Source organism: Xiphophorus couchianus, chromosome 11, assembly GCF_001444195.1.
Source record: "Xiphophorus couchianus chromosome 11, X_couchianus-1.0, whole genome shotgun sequence".
NCBI classification, from domain to species: Eukaryota; Metazoa; Chordata; class Actinopteri; order Cyprinodontiformes; family Poeciliidae; genus Xiphophorus; species Xiphophorus couchianus.
The window spans coordinates 9,155,023-9,167,667 of record NC_040238.1 but is presented as its reverse complement, the minus strand read 5'-3'; the positions used below and the strand labels follow the sequence as shown (position 1 = coordinate 9,167,667).

The 12,645-nt window shown below is 37.7% G+C and overlaps 1 protein-coding gene across 2 annotated transcripts in view; it reads left to right on the top strand.

The window, feature by feature from the left end:
* Positions 1 to 12,645, top strand: part of sgcd (sarcoglycan, delta (dystrophin-associated glycoprotein)) — a 154,967-nt gene that overhangs the window by 83,559 nt on the left and 58,763 nt on the right. For both annotated transcript variants that reach the window (XM_028031272.1, XM_028031271.1), the window contains exon 3: positions 6,906 to 7,007. In XM_028031272.1, the coding sequence (XP_027887073.1) occupies positions 6,906 to 7,007 (102 nt within the window). The remainder of the gene's footprint in view (positions 1 to 6,905; positions 7,008 to 12,645) is intronic.

Here is a 12,645-nt window from a genome sequence, read left to right as displayed (position 1 = left end):
TTTATCTATTTTACTCAGTCTTATCTCATCCTGACTCCATCAGGACCACCTTCCCCCCCGGCCCGCTCTCCTCCCTTTCATCTTTCATTCTTTGGTTCTTTCTCTGCCAAACTCCCACCTCCGTCGGCTTTCTCATCCCGTTGATGGATGATGCGGCGCTGCATTGAGGGCCTCAATCAGAGCAGGGAGGAGGAGGATGAAGAGCAATCTCAAAGCCAATTCGGCTGATAGCCATCGCAGGGTGTTGCTACATGACGCTGCAGCTATCAGCCGTGGAGCGACAGAAAGAGAGCAAACCTCTGCAAGTTGCTGCTCCAGGTGGTTCTTTGCTCCAACAGTATAGAAAAACTTTGCTGGTATCAAGGAGACAGGATGTAAAATGTATTAGTTTGGAGCGGAGCCATGTTGGCCCCCAACTGGCTGATTGAAAGAGCGCTCGATGAGATCCATCGTTGCTTGCTGAACCATCTTTTTACCATCTGAGTGCTTTTTGGTAAATGGTGCACAGGTGGCCAGAGCCTTTGTTTATTTGCATCTGAAACACAAAAGCTGAGTATGCTGGTTTATGAGGGAATGAACAAGAGTCAGTAGTCCTACATTATTCACAATTCATTTGCTTTGTTATTGGCTTTGTTATTATTTATTTGTTATTGGGAGATTTTCATAAAATCGAGCTCCACAAATTACAAGCTTAAAGATGGCAGACGAGGGGTGTCCAAAGTGTGTCCAAAGTGTGTCCAAATGGGCCCGGGGACCATTTGTGGTTCTTGGACACATTTTTTTTTCTGGCTCCCAACCGCAGTTCAAAATTCTACAAATTAAGTAATCGATTTTTTTATTGATTATTCTGACAACCGATTAATTGGAACTTATTCACAGCTTATTTTATACAATATTAGAAAAATGTTTAAAATACAAATAAACAAATAGCTTGACACCTTTGTTCATTAGAAAATAAATTTCTTAATGCCTAGAAGGCAATAAGGTAGCATTTTTTTGTGAGCACTTGAACATTTGCAGCAATTTGTAAAGGATGCATTTGTAGCTAAAATATACTTCTAACATGAACATGTGAAAAGCTCAGCCTTTCTGTTTGTCTTAACATCAATATTTTTTTTTTGATTAACCAACTAAGAACTTGATAGCAAAAGTTGCTTTACAGGAGATTTTATAGAATTTAAACCAGATAAAGCAACAACTGTACAACTTGAGGAGTTCAGAGTGGAACATAATTATAGACATATTAAGATTTTTTGTCATCTTAAATGCAAAATGTAGAATTTTTTGTGCAGTTTTCTCTTACCTACTGCTGTGGACATGTTGTTGATTCAAAAAAGGCCTTTTTCAGAGTTCTTATGCCAAAAGTTAACAATTAATTTCTTTTAGTTGATGATTATTTCATGATGATTAATTGTTTCAGCCCTAAATCTAATGCTCCACACCGGTTCAGATAAAAACTCCTGCATCCAGAGTTTATCTTTAAGTTACTAAAACACTGTTTATCTGAGTTGTTTGTCTCCAGGAGCTCTCGGTGAGATATTTTAAGCAACAGCAGCTTCATCGTATCATTAAAGCTGTAATAACGGCCTTCAGCAGCAGAGTGTGAGAACGTTCAGCAGTTTCTTTTCTCACTCCTGGGTGGAACAGTTCAAACACTTGATCCCAGAAGACCTCGTCTTGCGTAGGAGTATTCAAACACAGCTTTCACCTTTTAAACATGCGGAGCTGTGATTAGGGTGCGATGTGCAATAAGTCCAACTCCTTGTAATATTTCCTTAAGAGACGTCTATATTTGCTTTAGCCTCAGGTGGCGGCTTGATGCGTATCGAGCAGACACTCGATAAGAGGCCGGGAGCTCAGTGTTATTGACAGCAGCGCGTCCTGGCCCTCTGAAGGTGTCAGCTTTACGGAGCGGGGAACAGAGAGGTGGAATGGATACCGATAAAAGGACAGATATGAGCAAAGACACAGGGTTAGCATCAGTCTTTATATTTCTGCTCCTGATTTTTCCTTCTGTTTGTGGTGCAGCACTCCACTGGGTCAAATAAATCTGTAGAACAACAGAAGGAGCCAGAGGCCCAGATGGTTTTTTACAAGACGCTTTTCACTTGCTCCAAACTGAAACGGAGTTCAAACAAAGACCACACAGAAAAATACTGGAACTTTACTTTGACTGTGTACGCACAGTAGATGTTTACGCTCAATTCTGATTTTTTGGTGAAATTAGATGCGACTGAAGTCAAACTTCTGTGTTAATAATTTACAAAACAAAAATGACCACCATGCACAGAGAAAGAACACAGACATCACACAGCACGCATTGTTTAAGGAAGCAATAATGGATGGAGACACTTATGGATCGATTTTAAGGTTTATTCAGCAAGATAGATATTAAGATTTTGTGTTTTTACTGTGTTCCTATATAAACACAACTAAATCACAAAATCCTACCAAATTTTTTGGTCTAGTTTCCAGTGTAAATGGGTTCGTACACTTGAAATAAGACAAAACTAACTTACAAGTGACTTTTCAACAAGATATTGGAGTTTGTTTCAAGTCAGTCATTCCTTAATATTGGTCAAAATTATTTTTCTTATAACCTGGGAAAATGTCTGGCTTTAAGTGAAATAATCTGCCAGTGGAATTAGTACTTCCATCCATTCATCCATTTTCTGTACACCCTTGTCCCAGTGGGGTCAAAAGGGGTGCTGGTGTCTATCTCCAGCGAACGTTTCAGGCAACAGGTGGGACAACCCTGGACAGGTCAACCAGTCCATTGCAGGGCAACACAGACAGAACAGGACACACAACCATGTGCACACACACTCACACCTAGGGAGAATTTAGAGACCAATTAACCTAACAGTCATGTTTTTGGACTGTGGGAGGAGGCTACCAACTGTGCCGCTGGAATTAGTACTTTTTCATTAATATTAAGAAATTATTTATTAAAACAAGCTCCTGCATCTTTCCAAAGGGTTAATTGTTAGTTTTGCAACAACATTTATTTCAAGTGTACAAAGATCTTTGAACTAGAAGAGACCAAAAATGCTTGATGAGATTCGTGTTTTTGCAATGTAATAAAATATCATCCTGGGGATGAATACGAGCCTCACCACCATGTTTCTACATACATCGTTCTAATTTTTCAAAACTTACAAGAAAATAAAAAAGAACCATCTTGGAGCTGAAATGCCGTTGACCTACGGCTACACACTTTGAGCATGAGTAATGACGAACAGCAATCTGTCCGCGTTGTAAAATCGTGACCGTATGGATGCGGCTGAGAAAGTCCCAGCGTGGCCAGAGATGAAGGGGGGGACATATTCAGAGCTGCAGAAACAGATGGATGGTCTTTATTGTCCCAGCATGGGAAATATGTAGGACCTATTCATGGGCTGCACATGTTCATGCTTCTCAGAGGGAAAAAAGCCCAAAGCAGTCTCAGAAATGTTCATTTAAGAAGGGGAAGAACACATGTGAGTTTCATTTAGGTCATGAAGATACGAGGGTTTTCTTAGGAACTAATGGTATGTGGTAGGAGCTGGAGAGCAACGAGTTAAAGGAACACCTCAGAGTATCTATGCTGGTCACAGTTACCTTCAATTATTCATGCCTGCTCAGCTCAATGGGCCGCCTGCAGTGATCAAAATAAAAAGGGTGCAAGATCAGGAGGGAAGCAGGAATACAGCGAGTTCAGCATCTGAGCAGATCTTTGATTTTGTCATCTTCATGTTCTATCTTGACCAATACTCCTTTTTTAAAATTGAATAATTCACTTTGTGAAATCTACAGTGAACAATCCGCAGCTTGCATCAGTAGCAGGTCAGTAGAAGTGTAATAATACAAAAATATACATGTATTTCAACGTCCTTAATGTACTGACTTTGCCAAAAGTTCAGTACAAATGTTCAACATATTTACACATTGCTTTTAAATACGCAGATTTCCACTCATTATTGATGACGGCAGAGAAATGTAATTATTGGACATGTACATAATTAATTATTATGCTGGGTTTTCACCAATTAACAAAACTGTTAAATCATACTTTGTCACATCAACCTGACCAACACTCTTTATTTGAAAGTGGTTAGATAGTAAAGTACTGAGAGAAAGGGAAGGCATGCTGCGACAGTCATCAGGCTGGACTCGAACCATGACTGCCACATCGAGGACTAAGCCCTCTACATGTGGGTTGTGCGTTACCCCTGAACCACCGCAGTACCCCTGGATGATGTATTTAACAAAATTATTTACCAGTTTTGTTTATCAAGGTTTTATAAGAAACCCTTTATTATCATAATGCTTTTGAGATGCTAGTCAGCTGATTCCAAGTTCAAGCTTATAACCTTACTGGATAACCTCAGTTTTTTTTCCTCACTGAGTCTATGTTGGAAGCTGGCAGTGGTGGTCTCCTCCAACTGAAACGTTAGTTGTGCTAACCCTAAAGCGGTAATCATAAACACTAGTTCTGGTGTTTATGAACTAAACACCAGAGTTTTAGTTCTTTGGTGTAGCACTTTGGTGCTACACCAAAGTGGTGTTTAGAGTAAGCTAATGCTAAAGCGCTAATCATAAGATATTAGTTCCACCAACACTAAGGTAATATCCCAACATGATATTTTGCAGGAGCTAATTAATGCTAAAGTGTTAGATTCAGTCTTGTTGATACCTACCATCTGTAAAAGGCACATCATGTATTACAACATAGTGTATTGCCCTCTACAGAGTCAAATGTGTTATTGCACACCTACCTGTACTGTTGAGCTTCAAGATGTAAAGGAAAGAAACAGTCATTATGAATGACAGCAGTGGATGAACACTTCTCTGCCTCTGTCTTACCTGTCCCAAAAATAGCTGCACCATCTCTTATTCAGGCCTCCTGAAATTCTGGAAATGAGCAGATTTTTTTTCTATTTTTCAATTTTTTCTTCTCTGTTTCCTATTTAACCAGGAAGTTAAGCTATAGCCTCTCTCCTGCTAGGAAGTGCTACTCCAGCTCGTCTTAGTGCGGGTGACAGAGCTGATCTGTATGTGCTTCTCGTTGGGTTTCATCATCAAACTTTGGGGAAATTAAGTAGCAGGAAGAGCAATGAGACGTCTCATGACCCAACTGGGAATAATTCAGTATTTCACTTGCTCTTCTGCCACCAAGGCCCATGAATTTTAATATATTTTACGCAGTGTGTGTGGGGAGGGTTATGTTTTCGGATCATCCTCAGTAAGTTTGGGATCTCATTCTGCTGGTCAGAACCTGACGAGTCAAAGGACTGATTGAAAACAGGAAGATGGATCCTTTTTTGATTACACGTTTTGATATTTTTGTAACAATACAGTGAATCATAACATATCAAAATCTAAACATTTCTATGAAAAGGCTGCTCTTTGTGTATTCCATCATCGTTACTGCTGGGTCAATAGTGTTTACCTTGAACTTGTACTTCCTGCAGATAACGCTGAAATGTTCAGTGCTCTAATTCAGTGGATAAACTTCCTGTCTTCTTTCCCCTCCTCTGGTGTTTATGCAGATGTATGAAATTATTTCAGCACCTGCTGAGGGCTTGAAAAATGTAATTTTCCAAAAGCAGCATGCAGAAGCTTTTGGTGTTTTTTTCCGTTCAAGCAAAACAAAAATTGTCCTTTAAAGTCTTCTGTTTGGACATGTGAACATAATCAAAAACACAAAGTTTGAAGGAATTCAAGCTGCTATTTTTTGTTGTGGAGCTCAGTGAGCGTTTGAAATCAATTCCACATGCTTTGGTTATTTTTGGAATCATAAGTTTACCACCCATGATGAACTGTGACAGAATGGGATGTAATTTGGTCGGAATACGGATGTGAGATGGGTCTGAAGCCACCTGACGTCTGACAGTTAGATGTGGAGGGGGCCGAGATACAGGAGGCATCATCAACATTTCATTTGAGCGTGAGTGACGGTTTGCATGAGGCAGAGGCTCGTTAACGGCTCCTAAGCCAAAATCTGACTGTCAACAATCTGGTGCAAAAAGTCCCACACATTCCTGTTTGCACGCCAGTAATAAAAAAGTATGACAGGCATTATTGTTATTATTAGTTTTTTGACAACATTATTTATAATATTATTATTTTATTTTCATTAGCAGTAGTAGTAGTAGAAGAATCTGAATTTTATTATTTTTCTAATTAGTAATACAAATACAAAGGTCGTTATTATAAAATATTATTTTTGAAGAAGAGTGTTAATAATTTTATTAAAGTTATTAAGATTATAAGACTATAATTATCATTGTTGTTTTTTTAATAAAGTAATTATATTTAGTGTCATGTACAACAGTAAATGTATGAAACAGATGAGCATCAAGTAAAAAATATTAAATGCTCAAATCCAGAGATCATATCAATCAATCAACAAGAAAGTAAACACAACAAAGTTAAAATGAAATTATGCATCATGATCTTTGTATTTGCCTTGTCGATGCCCGGCCCCCTCAAATGTACTGTAAATAAAATATTTCTAAAGCAGCCAAAAACAGTTTATGTTTATATATAGTTTTTGACAAAGTTTTAAATGCCTGTCTGGTTAAGAATGAGAGAATCACATTTTTATTTTTCCAATCCATTTTGGATCTCGATCATTCTGGTTACCCACTTGATTGTGTGAAATACACAATTGGAGAAAAATGGTTTTATCCATGCATACTTTTTCAAAATTCAAAAATTAAAGATTCTTGAAATTTTTCTTTTTTTTTTAAAGAAAAGGAATAACAGAAGTTTCTGGAGATGGACCGCTGGGTTCGTCCAGAACAAGTTTTGTGTTCAACTACTGTAAAAGTTGTCCGTTTATGTTAAATATAAAATGCTATTATTTGAGAAGAGATGTTTTCTAAATTGAACTAAGCACGGCTGCTTCTTGTTCCTGACAGGACGGCATGGGCAACCTGAGAATAACAGAAAAGGGCGTGAAACTGGAGGGAGACTCTGAGTTCCTCCAACCTCTCTATGCCAAAGAAATCCGGTCCAGTCCAGTAAGTAACCTCCATGTTTTTAATGCCAGACAGAGCTTACACTGTCTACTGTTACACTGAATTCTTTAAGAGGTCCACATTAATTCATGGTAACCTATAGAAAAGATGTATTATAAGCCAAACATTCAGCATTTGGCAGGAACTTGACATCATGCAATGTTTCTGAATTTGTTTTAATGTGAACTATAGGGAGAACTAAAGGTTTGAGTTTCTCTCTTGGGTTTGAGTTATTGTTTTATATATATATATATATATATATATATATATTTCAAAGTAAACGCTCGAAGCATTTACTTTGAAAAAATTAGAGTGTTCAAAGCAGGCCCCCGTCGCCTGAATACTGCAGCTAGGAATAATGGAATAGGACTCCGGTTCTATTTTGTGGGTTTTCTTCTCTCTGAACTGGGGCCATGATTAAGAGGGACGGCCGGGGGCATTCGTATTGCGGCCCCAGGTTATCTAGAGTCACCAAAGCGCGCCCCCCGTGAGAGGAGCCGCACCCCGCATGGGTTTTGGGTCTGATAAATGCACGCATCCCCGGCGGCATATATATATATATATATATAATGTGTGTGTGTGTATCCTTTGTTCCATGCATGTTTCTGTCACTTCTTTTGACCAAACCATATTGTGTAACACTAGAGATATTAATTCATGTAGATAGTATAATAACTGTCATTGTGTCAGAAAAAAAACATTCTGCTTTGAACCAGAGGACGGTGATTTATTTACATTGGTTCTAGCAACATGAAATATGCCCTTTAATGTTTTTAACATTAAAGGTGTGATCAAGACATTGTATTCTTCTTTAATGAAAGGAAAGAAAAACTAAAAAATAGGGGGGAAAGAAAATTTGGGGAAAGAAAAAAAGAACAGATTAAAATTGTGAAAAAAGAGAAAAAATACAATAGATAAAAAAGGAGAAAATGTGAAAAGGAAAAAGAGGAAAAGCAAGGAAAGGAAGAAAAAGAAGAAAGATAGGAAAAGGAAAAAAGAATAGGGAAAAATTAGAATAAATAAAAAGCAGATTGGGAAAAACGGAAAAAGTAAGAAGAAAAATAGGAAAATTTGAAAAAGGTAAATGGGCAGAGAAGAAAGACAAAGAAAAGGGAATAAAAGTAACAATGGATGAAGAAAAAATAGAGAAAACAGAAAAAAACACAGTGGGGTCATGTCTGTAAAATGGCTGGATTTCTTCATAACTACTATGATAGAATTCATCTTTCCCTCCATATGAAGAAAAGACTGGGTCTGTTGTTCAGTCAGGCCGGCCGTGTTGCAGTCCAACCACGTTTCATCAGAGGTCATGACACGACAATTCCTGTTGAATATCACATGATAGGAATCTGTGATCAATACGGCTCCATCCTCAGGTACGCCATCAGCCTCTACAGGTGAGCGCGTAAATAAAATGTTTGGCTTGCGGTTTTAGGGCCTTTGTTTTGTTTTCGGTTTTCCTTCCTGTTGCTCCTACAGCAGCTACAGGAAGATGCCAGGGAATTGGAAGAGATGGGGGCAGATACAGAGAGAGGCACAATCTCCCTCCCTCTCTTCTGCAATAATCTCTGTGTGCAGGTAGCGGACGGAGGGCTTGATAATGCAGGAGAGGCGCGCTTTATCTCTGTTGTCTGGGAGCTAACGTGAGCTGAGGGAGAGAATGACTGATGGAGGCGGGAGAGCAGAGGGGAGTAAAGAAACAATGGAGAAGAAGAAGAGACGGTGATAGAGACAGAAGCAGGGAGACAGATGGTTTAGGACTGAATTAGAACCAGAGAGACAGGAAGCAGGCGACTCTGGTTTGACAGAGCAACTAAATCATGCACAACATCTTCGCAGCAAAATTGAAATTAAGTCCGGAGTTCTCCAGGAAGCAGATCCAGATAACATGGATAATCTCCCCTACGCACAATTTGGCACCCTGTTGAAGCGGCTTGATTTGGCTCAGGCCAACATGTGAGCATATCTATCAACATGTGATAAATACAGAACATTAGCTGGCAGGTACATTAAAGATGGCTGCAGACTGTTTTAGTCCCCCTCATAAAATATACATATTTATTGCTGCCAGAAGAGTATTGGAAGTGGAGATGATGTCTGCTCCGATTAAACTGAGAGGAGAGATGAATATAAAATCAGGACTAAGAATAGAAAAATGAAAAAGGGTGAAGAGAATCAAAACAGCCGAGGTGAGAGGAGCTGTATGGCCACATCCAACATGTTGAGCCAGGTAAAAAAAGAATCTAAAAGAGAAATCTTTGCAAAACTTCCTGGTCTCTAGAGGCGAGCAACACTGCATCTTTTGGTATTAATTCTTTACCAAATAAATACAGGATATTGCTGATTCCAGTACTTATTAATTTGCTATATTATCAAACTTTTGACTTGTAGGTGTTTTCGTGGGTTTTCCTTTAAATGTTGTTTTCAAACCTAGGACAGAATTTGGACAAAGTTTACACAACTTCTCTTCTAAACCAATAACCAATAATTTTTTCACTCCAAAGGCTGATAACTGATAACGACCGATGACACACATGGAAACAAGAAAGGCTAGTGAGCAAAAATGTAAAGACATGACATCAGTACTCCAAACAATACCAAATACTGTTGACTTTTTAAAATATATGCAATTCTGAAATGAAAAACTATTATAAAGTCAACATTTGCCAAAATATATCAACAGAAGGACTATTATTTATTATCTGAAATTAACATAGATTTACATAAACTCATTACTTATTGATGTGAAAACAAACCAGCATTAAATACAAGGTCTCCAGAATTAATCAGAGATTTAACATAAATACAGAGTGAAAAATTGTATTTCACAAGATCAAAATAGAAACTGCTGACTCACATCAGAAAAGTTGCGGCGGCTCAACATGATAAAACACAGTATGGCTAATCAAGACAAAATATTTTGGATTTTGAGAGTTGAGAAACAAGAATACAGAAATAAAACAACATTTCTAAAGGGAATCTGAACCTAAAGTATCAACCTTTCCACGCTGTTATCAATCCGATACTGACACAGACCTGGTTTTAATATTATTGATATTTTGGATCAATTCCAGCTCTAATCTTACAAGATTTTTGACAATTTTAGTGTCTTCTTGGAGACTTTTAGTCTGTTTTGGAGTATTATCTTTAAACTTCATCACCAGACCTGGTGCATAAGGGTGAAATTGAAGACAGGTTGTATTTTACATCCCTCTTTGCAAAATTTCTCAAACTCAGTCAGACTGAATGTATATTGATCAAAGTTCAAGTCTTACCACAGTTTTTCAGTTAAATGTGTGTTCTGGACTGTAACTAACAGACAAGCATGCTAAATGTATGTTTAAAGTTGTCCTGAGAAATTTTGTGCCTTTTTGAAACATTGAATTGTGTCCCTTGAGGCTTTCCCTACATACTGCAGTACAAATTGCTGGTATTTTAGGCATCTGCTTGTGTGACATGTTTAGATTTCAGCTGTAAGTGCAATGGGCCAAACCTTGCTGTAGCAGTATTTTCATTTCATTTACGGTGGATCATCTCCACTCTTCAGCATATTTATGGCTGGCGAGGAAACACTTGGTAGTAACATCAAACTGTCGCCCAGCAAGTAACATATAATAGCTGTGAGAAATTTATTCACAAAGTGAAATGATGCAGTATAATTTGAAGCAAATAGGCGTTTCCTATGTGTGGAGTAGATTTACTTCCAGAGATTTTTTGTCAACTCTATTTGGTTATTTTAATTCAACTACCAAGTCTATTTATGTACTTTCAGCATGGGGGCTGTCCTGCTGGGTGTAATAAGGTCCCCTGTACTATCAGCAACATTCACAAACAAAAGTACTGCACACCGAGCCTAAATACAGATGATTGTTCCTATCCTAGGATAGGATAGGAGATATAGATATATTAGAAATATATTGTATGCAGGCACTTAAGGATGCGATTTAGTACAAAATAATAGGGCAGAAATGTTCCCAGTGTGTATTCCTCTTTTAGAAATGGAAGATATTGAAACAAAAGTCACAAATATTACAAGGTTTCTGCTCTGTGCCTGAGCTGAGCAGAGCCGCGAGTAATGAGAGCTAACGAATGAGCAATGAGCTGTCAGCACAATGAGCTTCACACTGTAAGGTAGAGAACTGAGAGAAATATAGTGAAAACTTTTTATTCAGGACCACGCAGTAAATATGGAGAAAGTTCAAATTTAAAGTTATTTCTCACAGACTGACTACATGTTTCTACAAATCTTCCTACCTCCTTAGTTTTAAGCTAAATCTAAAACCAACTCATAAAGTTGAAGTTTACCTCCACCTATAATGGAAATAAAAATTTAATTATGTACTTTAAATTATTAATCTGAACTGTTATTTTTCTATAATTATTTATCATACAGCGGAAATGATTTTATAAATAGGATCCTGGTGTACAAGTTTCAGTTTATTGTGGATTTTATGTTATTCACATGATCAAAATATGTATTAGAAATTATTTGTTTCTTTTGGTGTTAATATTCCATCAAGCTTCTGGCATTATTCAGGATATTTGAATCACAGAAACGCACAATTTTTAATAGCATTTTTTTCTGAATGGGAGCTAAATTATTGTACTTATTGGCTTTATTCTAATTAAGACAACAAATATAGAATATTTTCTGCTTCTGTTAAAAAAAAAGTTAGCAAGTATTTTTCTTTTCAAAAATTAGCATTTAGACAAAACTCAACTGTCTCCTGTTCAGAGCAAACGTCTGCGGCTGCGAACATTTGCTCTGAAAAGGAGACAGTTGAGCCCAAACTGTCTCCTTCAACTTCTGCTGAAGTGGCATTAAAAGACTGGACCCAGCAAAAAAGATCGGTCCTATGGGACGATTTGCAGTCTCCGTGTGCATGAATGGGTTCTCTCCTGGTACTCCGGCTTCCTCCCACAGTAAAAAAAGATTTTGTGCACATTAGATAATAGATGGATAATGGAATTTTTTACTTGTTTCTAATAATAATTGTTATTATTCTTAGTAATAATAATAGCAATAATAATATGAATACTAGAAAATTCCTGAAGAAATTTAACCGGGGCCTGCCCAATGTGTGCCCATTGGTTTGAACCCAGCGTTCTGACGCTAAAATATAGCATCAATGCTAAAGAGAGCTGCAATGTAATCAATAGCATGTGAAGAGTAACAATCATGTTGATGGACCTGGACTTGCACCATTCAGTATGTTAAAATACTGAATACTGAATGGTACATCTTACTAATGTAAGACTAAATGCTGTCAGTAGCATGTGGGGTATCATTAGAATGTTGTCTTAGATTGACTTCCTACATTCAGTGTCGTAAACATGGCTAATATGTAAGAAAAATAGCTAAAAGCTTATTTTAGGGAAAAGGCTAATGCTAATGCATTTTCACTGCGCAAGACAGTGCCCTGACCTGAGAGAAAAAGATAATGCAAGGTAATATTATTGCACTGCCTACAGCGGTGCACTGGTGGGGGGCAGTGAAATGCTAATGTTTGTGCTAATGTTAATGTACTGCCTTGCTATGCATGGCAGCGCACTAACCTAAGAGAGAAAGATAATACAGGCTAATATTATTAACTAACCAGAGGGGAGTATTAAGGCTTTTATTTTGAAATTTTAAGCAAGC